Source organism: Bos mutus, chromosome 2, assembly GCF_027580195.1.
Source record: "Bos mutus isolate GX-2022 chromosome 2, NWIPB_WYAK_1.1, whole genome shotgun sequence".
NCBI classification, from domain to species: Eukaryota; Metazoa; Chordata; class Mammalia; order Artiodactyla; family Bovidae; genus Bos; species Bos mutus.
Genome location: NC_091618.1, coordinates 15789353 through 15800141, shown reverse-complemented (window position 1 = coordinate 15800141; position 10789 = coordinate 15789353). Strand labels below are relative to the sequence as shown.

Sequence of the window (10789 nt, the reverse complement as noted above, 5' to 3'; positions counted from 1 at the left end):
TAGGGTGGGAAAGCGTCAGTAATTGCATCACTGGGATGAATTATTTGGGGCTCCAAGGCTCTAGAGGGGCAAGCCTCAGTAATTATGGAGCACAGCCTAAGTAGTTGTGACTCATAGGCACTAGAGTACAGGCTTAGTAGCTGTCTCGCCCAGGTTTAGTTGCTCCAGGGCACGTGGAATCTTCCCGGATCATGGATCGAACCCGCGTCCCGGGCACTGGCAGGCGGGTGGATGTTACCAACTGTGCCACCAGGCAAGTCCAAAAAAAATTTCTGATTTAAAAAAAAAAAAATGTAAATTTCACCATCTTGGGACTTAACCTGTGGTCCAGGGGTTAAGATTCTCCACTTCCACCACTTAGGGCAGGTTCCATCCTTTCTGGAGAAACTAAGATCCTGAATGTCTGGCTATGCAGGAAAAAAATGAAAACTTAAAAAGGGAGAAAAAAGTTATCTTCTTCACCATTCTTATGACCCAGTTCAGTAGTGCTGTCTATTCATATAGTTGGCCACAGATCTCCAGAACTTTTTCATCTTGAAAACTGAAAGTCTGTATCCGTTAAACAAGTCCCCAGTCCCCTCCTCCCAGTTCCGGGAGGCCACCATCCAACTTTCTATTTCTATGCATTTGACTACTAGAGCTACCTAGTGAAGTAGAATCACATAGCATTTGTCTTTTTTGTGAGTGTTTTTTTTTCACTGAGCATCATGTCTACAAGGTTCATTCATGGTGTAGAAAGTGTCAGACTCCTTCCTTTCTAAGGTTGCATAATACTCCATTGTATAACTGTATCACACTTTGTTTATCCATTTGTCTGCTGTGGATGGTTGAGGATGCCTGCACCTCTTGGTTACTGTGAATAATGCTGCTACAAACATGGGTGTGCAAATACCTCTTCCAGATCCTGCTTTCAATTCTTGAGGATACACAGCCACAATTGGGATTGCCAGATGGGAGGAATGCTTTTGAACCTGACCTGGGGTTACTGAAACCTCTTAGCTCCTTATGATGAGCTACACTTGTGAGTGTGTGAATGACCTGTGGAGAGAATAGACTCACCCCTGCCTTCCATCTATCTGTCTAAAGAAGAGGAGGTCAATGTCATGTACTGAGCACTGGACCCACCCCTGCTGGCCCTTTACAGGCACCTAACACACTAACTTTTGACTGTGTGGATCACAAAAAACTGTGGAAAATTCTTCAAGAGATGGGAATACCAGACCACCTGACCTGCCTCTTGAGAAACCTGTATGCAGGTCAGGAAGCAACAGTTAGAACTGGACATGGAACAACAGACTGGTTCCAAATAGGAAAAGGAGTACGTCAAGGCTGTATATTGTCACCCTGTTTATTTAACTTATATGCAGAGTACATCATGAGAAATGCTGAACTGGAAGAAACACAAGCTGGAATCAAGATTGCTGGGGGAAATATCAATAACCTCAGATATGCAGATGAAACCACCCTTATGGCAGAAAGTGAAGGGGAACTAAAAAGCCTCTTGATGAAAGTGAAAGTGGAGAGTGAAAAAGTTGGGTTAAAGCTCAACATTCAGAAAACGAAGATCATGGCATCCGGTCCCATCACTTCTTGGGAAATAGATGGGGAAAGAGTGGAAACAGTGTCAGACTTTATTTTTCTGGGCTCCAAAATCACTGCAGATGGTGACTGCAGCCATGAAATTAAAAGACGCTTACTCCTTGGGAGGAAAGTTATGACCAACCTAGATAGCATATTCAAAAGCAGAGACATTACTTTGCCAACAAAGGTTCATCTAGTCAAGGCTATGGTTTTTCCTATGGTCATGTACGGATGTGAGAGTTGGACTATAAAGAAGGCTGAGTGCCGAAGAATTGATGCTTTTGAACTGTGGTGTTGGAGAAGACTCTTGAGAGTCCCTTGGACTGCAAGGAGATCCAACCAGTCCATTCTGAAGGAGATCAGCCCTGGGATTTCTTTGGAAGGAATGATGCTAAAGCTGAAACTCCAGTACTTTGGCCACCTCATGCTAAGAGTTGACTCACTGGCAAAGACTCTGATGCTGGGAGGGATTTGGGGCAAGAAGAGAAGGGGACGACAGAGGATGAGATGGCTGGATGGCATCACTGACTCGATGGACATGAATCTGAGTGAACTCCGGGAGTTGGTGATGGATAGGGAGGCCTGGCGTGCTGTGATTCATGGGGTTGCAACGAGTCTGACACGACTGAGCAACGGATCTAATCTGATCTGATCTGAACACACTAACAGGGAGAAATATCAGCAACCTCAGATATGCAGATTATACCACCCTTAAGGCAGAAAGCAAAGAGGAACTAAAGAGCCTCTTGATGAAAGTGAAAGAGGAGAGTGAAAAAGCTGGCTTAAAACTCAACATTCAAAAAACAAAGATCATGGCATCTGGTCCCATTGTGAAGTGAAGTTGCTCAGTCGTGTCTGACTCTTTGTGACCCCATGGACTGTAGCCTGCCAGGCTCCTCCATTCATGGGATTTTCCAGGCAAGAATATAGGAGTGGGTTGCCATTTCCTTCTTGTCCCATTACTTCAAGGCAAATAGATGGGGAAACAATGGAAATAGTGACAGACTTTATTTTCTTGGGCTCCAAGATAACTTCAGATGGTGACTGCAGTCATGAAATTAAAAGACGCTTGCTCCTTGGAAGAAAAGCTATGACTAACCTAGACAGCATATTAAAGGCAGAGGTATTACTTTACTGACAAAGGTCTGTCCAGTCAAAGCTATGGTTTTTCCAGTAGTCATGTATGGATGTGAGAGTTGGACCATAAAGAAAGCTGAGTACCGAAGAAATGATCCTTTTGAGCTTTGGTATTGGAGAAGACTCTTGAGAGTCCCTTGGACCGCAAGGAGATCAAACCAGTCAATCCTAAAGGAAATCAGTCCTGTATATTCATTGGAAGGACTGATGCTGAAGCCAAAACTCCAGTACTTTGCCACCTGATGTGAAGAACTGACTCATTGAAAAAGACCCTGATGCTGGGAAAGATTGAAGGCAGGAGAAGGGGATGACAGAGGACGAGATGGTTGGATGGCATCGCTGACTTGATGGACATGAGTTTGGGCAAACTCAGGGAGTCTGTGATGGCCAGCATGCTGCAGTCCATGGGGTGGCAAAGAGTCGGACACAACTGAGCAGCTGAACTGACTGACTACACACAAACATCAGTGCTCACCCGGTCTGGCCTTCAGTAATTAAGACAAAGACAAGGCCCCCGCTCTGCTGTCACCTCCAGCCCCATCCTTCTCCATGGCAGAGGGGCCCCATCTAGCCCAGTGCCCACCCCACTGGTCCAGATCAAGCCTGCTGAGAAGTAGAGTGTCTCTCCGCCTCAGGAAACCAAACCTAGGGCCCCAAGCCCAGGCTCTGTGCTTCCAAGTACACCTCCCTCAGCACCCAGAACCAATGCTGAGGCTCAGAAAATATACATGAGAAGGAAGGAGAGATGGTTCTCCCACAGGACTTGGTGAGCAGAGGGACGGGAGGAGCCTCAGTCAAGACCTTGAAAGTGTTCCTCAGGCCTAAGTCATCTGCACCCTAATCCCCACCCCATCTTGAAGAGACAGCTGGGGACCATCCTATGAGGAATCCTCAGGACTCCTGCTGGCTCAGCCACACCCACCACGTCCCTCTGGCAACAGGTCTCAAAGTCATATGGCAGGTAAGGGACAGGGTGTGGTTACCTGGGGCACTGGGAGGTACACGGAGACTTTTATAGCAGGGATTTAAGTCCGGGCAGCCAGTGCTGCAGCTTGTAACCTGGTGTCCCAGCCTTGCCTGAGACCCGGCATCCCCAGGTCCCATCCTGACCCTCCACCATCATACAGCCATGCAGGGGGCCTGCGTGCTGCTGCTGCTGGGCCTGCAGCTACAGCTCTCCCTCGGCCTTGTCCCAGGTAATCAGGTGACTCCTGGCGCCCTACTCAGAGTGGGTGGCTCCAGGCTGACCTGACCTCCACTCTCCCCTTGAGCAGTTGAGGAAGAAGACCCCGCCTTCTGGAACCGCCAGGCAGCCCAGGCTCTTGACGTGGCTAAGAAACTGCAGCCCATCCAGACAGCCGCCAAGAATGTCATCCTCTTCTTGGGCGATGGTGAGTGCGCTAGGTCGGTCCACACCCTGTCTCCCCACAACCCTGGAATCCTGGGCTGCCGGCTGACCCAGGCTGGCCCCAGGGACTCAGACCTGACACTGTGTACCTTCAGGGATGGGGGTTTCCACGGTGACAGCTGCTCGGATCCTAAAGGGGCAGATGGCTGGCAAGCCGGGACCTGAGACACCCCTGGCCATGGACCAGTTCCCATACCTGGCTCTGTCCAAAGTAAGGGCCAAGTGGCCTCAGGGTGGTCTACACCAGAGGGGTGGGTGTGGGCCTAGGGAGCAGGGTAGGAGGGAAAGCCCCAGGAGGGCTGGGGGCTGAGATAGGGGCTGGGGGCTGTAAGGATGGGCCCAGGGCCTGGCTCAGGAGCTGGGTGTCTACCCCAGCAGAGCTAAAGGCGTCTCTGCCCCCAGACATACAACGTGGACAGAGATGTGCCCGACAGTGCAGGCACGACCACCGCCTACCTGTGTGGGGTCAAGACCAACATGAGGACCATTGGTGTAAGTGCAGCCGCCCGCTTCGACCAGTGCAACACGACACGTGGGAATGAGGTCACGTCTGTGATAAACCGGGCCAAGAAAGCAGGTGGGCTTGGGGGTCAGTTTCTTGGGCAGGGACAGGCTCAGAGACCTTGGTGGCCCACCGTGACCTCTGCCACCCTCAGGGAAGTCAGTGGGAGTGGTGACCACCACCAGGGTGCAGGATGCATCCCCAGCCGGGGCCTACGCGCACACTGTGAATCGAGACTGGTTCTCTGACGCTGACCTGCCTCCCGATGCACAGACGTATGGCTGCCTGGACATTGCCACTCAGCTTGTCTACAACATGGACATTGATGTGCGACATGATGGGCACAGGGCGAGGCTGGGCAGAGGGGGTGGGATACACTCTCAATACAGTTCCAGGCAACCCAGTCCTGGGGTCTCGCAGGGTCTCTGTTGGTGGGGGTGGGGGTCACCCTGTAGAAGTTAACTGGTGGGGACAAACCATCCCACAGACCTGATTGGGGAGGCAGGGACTGTGTGAGGGGGGGTGAGTAAAGGGCCAGCCAGGCCCTGAACCCATCTGCCCTAATCTCTGGTCCCAGGTGATCCTGGGTGGAGGCCGAAAGTACATGTTTCCTGCGGGGACCCCAGACCCTGAATACCCAGATGACAATGGAGTCCGGAAGGACAAGCGGAACCTGGTGCAGGAGTGGCAGGCCAAGTACCAGGTGATGGGGGCTCATGGGTGCGGGGGTACAGCGGGGCTGGGCCTGGGGTGTCGGGCTAATGGACTGAGGCCTGGTTCTGCCCTCCCAGGGAGCCCAATATGTGTGGAACCGCACGGAGCTCCTTAAGGCGGCCGATGACTCCAGTGTAACACACCTCATGGGTAACGACCCCACCCCACCCACACCTGCCCAGGATGGGTGCCATGGGCCCCCCATCCCCAGCTTGAGGGTCACCATTGGTCCCATTTCCAATAGGCCTCTTTCAGCCAGGAGAAATGGCCTATGAAATCTTCAGAGACCACACCACGGACCCATCCCTGGAGGAGATGACGGAGGCAGCCCTGAGAGTGTTGAGCAGAAACCCTCGGGGCTTCTTCCTCTTCGTGGAGGGTGAGTGGCAGCTCCTTGTGGATCAGAGGGGGAAGGGGCTGCACTCAGGGTGGGTCTGGCATCACTCACCTTCCACATGACTTTCTTGCAGGAGGCCGCATTGACCATGGACATCATGCAAACACAGCTTATTGGGCGCTGAATGAGACAATCATGTTCGACAATGCCATTGCCAAGGCTAGCCAGCTCACCAGTGAAGCAGACACACTGACTCTTGTCACCGCCGACCACTCTCATGTCTTCACTTTTGGTGGCTACCCACTTCGTGGGACCTCCATTTTCGGTAATCCCACAGAGAGTGGCAGGTCCTTGCTCTTAAGTTACCTGGCACAAAGTGTTCTGAACCAGTTCTGCCAATTGGAGTAATAATAGTAACTGCCCCACTTCACTCTGGTAAGGATTAAACCAGTGAACACACAAGAGGTGCCTCGCTCAGCACACAGGAGGTGCCCCGAAAGCTGGGGTCAGTGTGATAACAGGGTCCCCTCTCCCTTGCAGGGCTGGCCGATGGCAAGGCCAAAGATGGCAAGTCCTACACCTCCCTCCTATATGGCAATGGTCCGGGGTACCGGTTGGACGTGGGCCCACGACCTGATGTGAATGAAAAGGAGAGCAGTGAGTGCAGTGGGTGGGCCCTGGGGAGCAAGGCGGAGGGATGCGAGGAGGGGAAGACCCTACTCCAGAACTCCTGGGAAGTAGAGGTCGCCTCCCTTCCTTCCCTGAACCACCTCTCTCCTCTCAGTGGACCCCGAGTACCAGCAGCAAGCTGCAGTGCCCCTAGACAGCGAGACCCACGCCGGTGAGGACGTGGCAGTGTTTGCACGAGGCCCGTGGGCACACCTGGTGCACGGCGTGCAGGAGCAGACCTTCGTGGCGCATGTCATGGCCTTTGCTGCCTGCGTGGAGCCCTACACCACCGACTGCCACCCTCACCCCCATAGTGGTCCCTCGGACACCGCCCACCAGGCTGCCTGCCCATCCTCACTGGCACTGCTGGCCGGGGCCCTGCTGCTGCTGCTGGTGCCCACCCTGCACTGAGGCCCACCCACCCGGGCCTCCTCCCCGCCCCCAACCTTGATGGACCCAAAACACCCTGGAGGTTGAGGTCCTGACTTTCCTGTGAGAGCAGTCCTCAGTGCCCCAGACCTCAGTGGCCTCAGCTATTTTGAGGAGCTGCCCCATATTCGAGGATATTGCAGGCAGGGCCTCAGACCACCCAGTCTCTTCTCCCCACCGAATAGCCCTGCCTGAGGACCAGGCTGGCACCAGAGGTGTTCCCCACAGCGGACCAGTTCCCCACAGCGGACCAGAGCCTACGAGACCCCCACTGGGGGCTTCCAGGAGGCGTGGCTTCCGCGGAGTTGTGGCTTCCGTCCTCCTGGAACCCACTCTGTGGGCACCTCGCTGGCCAAAGAGACATCTGGGGCCAGGAGTGCCAGGCGGCCCTCAACACAGTCTTCAGCAGCCCCTTCTAGGAACCCAGCGGTATCTTTACAGAGAGACAGCGACACAGAGGAGAGGAGACTTGTCCCAGGTCTCAGCTGCTGTGAGGGTGGCCCCGGTGCCCCTGGGAGATCCCAGGAGCAGCGGGAGAGCTGGGGGTGGGGACAGAGGCCCCGCCCTCCTGGGAGGGAGGAAGCAGCCCTCAAATAAACTGTTCCAAGTGTGATGCAGCAGTGATACTTGTGGGAAGAAAAGCCCTTAGCAGGTGGGGCACAGAGTGTGTGTCTGTGTGAGGAAGGTGGTGATTCACATCAGGAAGTCAGCGAGGGGCTGATGAGAGGCTGACACTGAGCAAAGACCAAAGGCGGTGAGGGTGGGAGCAATGCAGGACAGCGGTGCAGGGGCCCCAAGGGGGCCAGCATGGGGACCAGTTGGGAGGAGCAGAGCAGGTAAAGAAGGTCAAAGCTGAGGGAATGGGAGGATGGGGGAGGAGCAGAAACTTCATCCAGAATGTGGGAGAGGAATGGAAGGCTGTGAACATAACATGGACATAACAGGACTGGAAGATTCTAGAAAATATCATGCTGGCTACTGAGAAGGGAGTGACAGAGGATGAGATGGTTGGATGGAATCATCAAGTCACTGGACATTAGTCTAAGCAAGCTTGGGGAGGTAGTGAAGGACAGGGAAGCTGTGTTTTTGTTTGAGAGCTAATGGATGGGGTGGGCATGGGGCAGAGGTGGGAGCTGGGGAACCAGAGAGGAAGTACAAGTGAAAGTGAAAGTTTCACATTTCTTCCTTTCTTCTGGCTGTGTTGGGTCTTTGCTGCTAGTGGCCTCTCCCTAGTGGTGAGTGGGGGCTACTGTCTAGCTGAGGTGTGAGGGCTTGTCGTGGTGGCTTCTCTTGTTGCAGAGCACAGGCTCTATGGTGTGTGGGCTTCAGTAACTGCAGTTTGTGGGCTCAGTTGTCCCACAGCATGTGGGATCTTCCCAGACCATAGATTCAATCCCTGTCCCCTGCATTGGCAGTCGGATCCTTAGCCACTGAACCACAAGGGAAGTCCCTAATATTTCTGAGCTCTAAAAACATTCCAGAGCAACCACTCCAAAAAAACTACACTGATTGCGTATGTAACTCATCCTAAGTATTTCAAAGAATTTAAAAGGGTGAAAGCAGCCATATTTTCCAATAAATTTTACACAGAAATTTTACAAATTTCTTTGTACATTTCCAAAGTTGCAAGAAAGCCTTTTGCCTTCACTAGAAATGTTAATATAACTGAGTATGCGTCCTTATTTACTAAACTTTTGATTTAGCAGTGTAAAACATCGATTTGAAGGCCAGGCTCTCAGGGCTATTTACTGAAACTCTGGGTTGTTGTTTAGTCACTCAGTCATGTCTGACTCTTTGTGGCCCCATGGACTGTAGCCTACCAGGCTCCTCCGTCTATGGGATTCTCCAGGCAAGAATACTGGAGTGGGTTGCCATTTCCTTCTCCAGGGGATCTTCCCAACCCAGGAATCGAACCCAGGTCTCCCACGTTGCAGACAGACGCTTTAACCTCTGAGCCACCAGGGAAGTTATGAACACATTTATGTTTCATAAATGTGTTCAAAACCCAAGGGAACTCTGCATTTTCAAGCCACAGGTTTTAAAAGCAAATTATTCTGGAATTCATGGTGATCTCTGCACAGCTTTGAATATCCCAACAACCACTGAACTGTACACTTGAAAAGGGTGAATTTTGTGGTATATAAATTATACCTAAATGTTAAAAAGTTTTGTTTCCAAGTTTTTTCTAAATATGTAGGCATGAGGGATTTTATTAGCCAAACACCGTGTTGACCACAAGATCATGGACACGTTCTCAAGCATCAGTTTGTTAAAAGTCTTGACCTTGAAGAGGCAGATGCCGGGGAAGTATGCTTTTCCAAATTTTATTGGGTGCTCAAGATGGACAGTGCTTGTCACCTCAAGAACTCTCAGCACATGGGTCTTTAAGAAAGGAAAGGAGTCAGGAAGAAAGAGGGCAGGAGGACTCATGCCAGCCCCCTTCAGTACCTTGCCAATAACATGGCTCATAATGTGGGGCTGATCTGGAACATTCTCATGGTCACCCCCATTATCATTACCAAGTATCTATCATAAAGCTTCTCCTAGACTCAGACAATTTTGGTTTTAGAAAGTTAACACCATCAATTGCTTCCCTCATAGCTCAGTTAGTAAGGAATAGGCCTGCAATGCAGGAGACCTTGGTTCCATTCCTGGGTCGGGAAGATCCACTAAAGCAGGAATACGCTACCCACTCCAGTATTCTTGGGCTTCCCTGGTAGCTCAGCTGGTAAAGATCTGCCTGTGATGCAGCAGACGTGGGTTCGATCCCTGGGTTGGGAAGCTCCCTTGAAGAAGGGAAAGGCTACGCACTCCAGTATTCTGGCCTGGAGAATTCCATGGATTGTATAGCCCATATGGGGCCACAAAGAATCGGGCATGACTGAGCAACTTTCACTTTCACCACTGATGGCTCTCACAGCAGTTTATGTGCTCTCAAGGTTTCTGGATCTTCCCTGCAATGGTTGGCCATGGATGGACCAATGAGTGAGCTGTGCAGGTTCTGCTGCCTCTGCAGCTTTTTATCATCCAGAATCCTTTAACATCACAGCCTGTGGAGTAGCCATTCCATCAGTGGGCGCACTTACAGAGTTCTCCCCAAATGACACTGTTTTTGTTAAACAAACCATGAACTGTTGAAAACATATATTCCCTGCTATATCTTACCTCTAGTGGCTCACTCACAGAAAAAAGGAAAAGAAAAATCTGGTCTGCGTATTTCATTATTGGAACAGAATCCAGCAAATACCTTAAGCTGAGATGTGTAGAAACATCTGTGCTTTCAGCCAACTATTCCTCCCACACTGGGTAATTTGCTGTGACACTTTTTTTTTTTTTCAATCTACAGCACTGTTTTTTCTACATCGTCCAACAGTAATCATTGATGAAGAAACGCCTTCTGGTTTTTCCAAAGACCATTTTCTGTTCACTGTTTCTGCCATTTTTACTGCAGCAGAAAGAATAAATGTTTGCCTGGTGTTAGGTGCTTTTTGTCTTATGCTATTATGTAAGAAACTTTAAAAGAGCCTTCCAAATATTCATCATTGCTTAGGAAAATATCAAAAATACTAGTGGAACAGCACATCACTTTAAACATCACTGGGAAAGAACTCTCTGTGTCTGTCTTCATGTTGGGATAGCTTAGTTTTTGAATGTCTTTCTAAACAGGAGAGTTTCTTGCTGTTATTGAGAATACCTCAAATTGTGTAGAGCAAACTTCCCCCAAGCAGCAAGCTCAGAGAGGTACTGGGGTTGGGAGGGGCTCACAAACACCAGAGGAAGGGCACAGGCCTAGGTCCAAAGGCTGGAGGCCACCCGGAGTCCCCAACAGCGAGTGGGTCTGGGGCCTGGCCTCCCTGCGCCACTCGGGGTTGGAGGGAGGGAGAAGGCTCCGAGCGGCCACCAACCACTGTAGGCACTGTCCGTCCATTACCGTCCCCTGTCCCCGCACACACGTGCCCGCCGCAGGCTGGGGAAGACCCCTGTAATAAAGCGCCGGGCACCGGGCTTGGTA

The 10789-nt window shown here is 51.3% G+C and overlaps 1 protein-coding gene across 1 annotated transcript; it reads left to right on the top strand.

The window, feature by feature from the left end:
• The first annotated feature begins 3729 nt into the window (after window positions 1-3729).
• Window positions 3730-7069, top strand: LOC102279825 (intestinal-type alkaline phosphatase). Its single transcript, XM_005911124.2, has 11 exons — window positions 3730-3914; window positions 3993-4109; window positions 4222-4337; window positions 4529-4703; window positions 4783-4955; window positions 5206-5331; window positions 5420-5492; window positions 5587-5721; window positions 5813-6004; window positions 6220-6336; window positions 6464-7069. The coding sequence occupies exons 1-11, from the start codon at window positions 3848-3850 to the stop codon at window positions 6757-6759; spliced, it is 1587 nt and encodes a 528-aa protein (XP_005911186.1). The 5' UTR covers window positions 3730-3847; the 3' UTR covers window positions 6760-7069.
• The last annotated feature ends 3720 nt before the right edge of the window (window positions 7070-10789 follow it).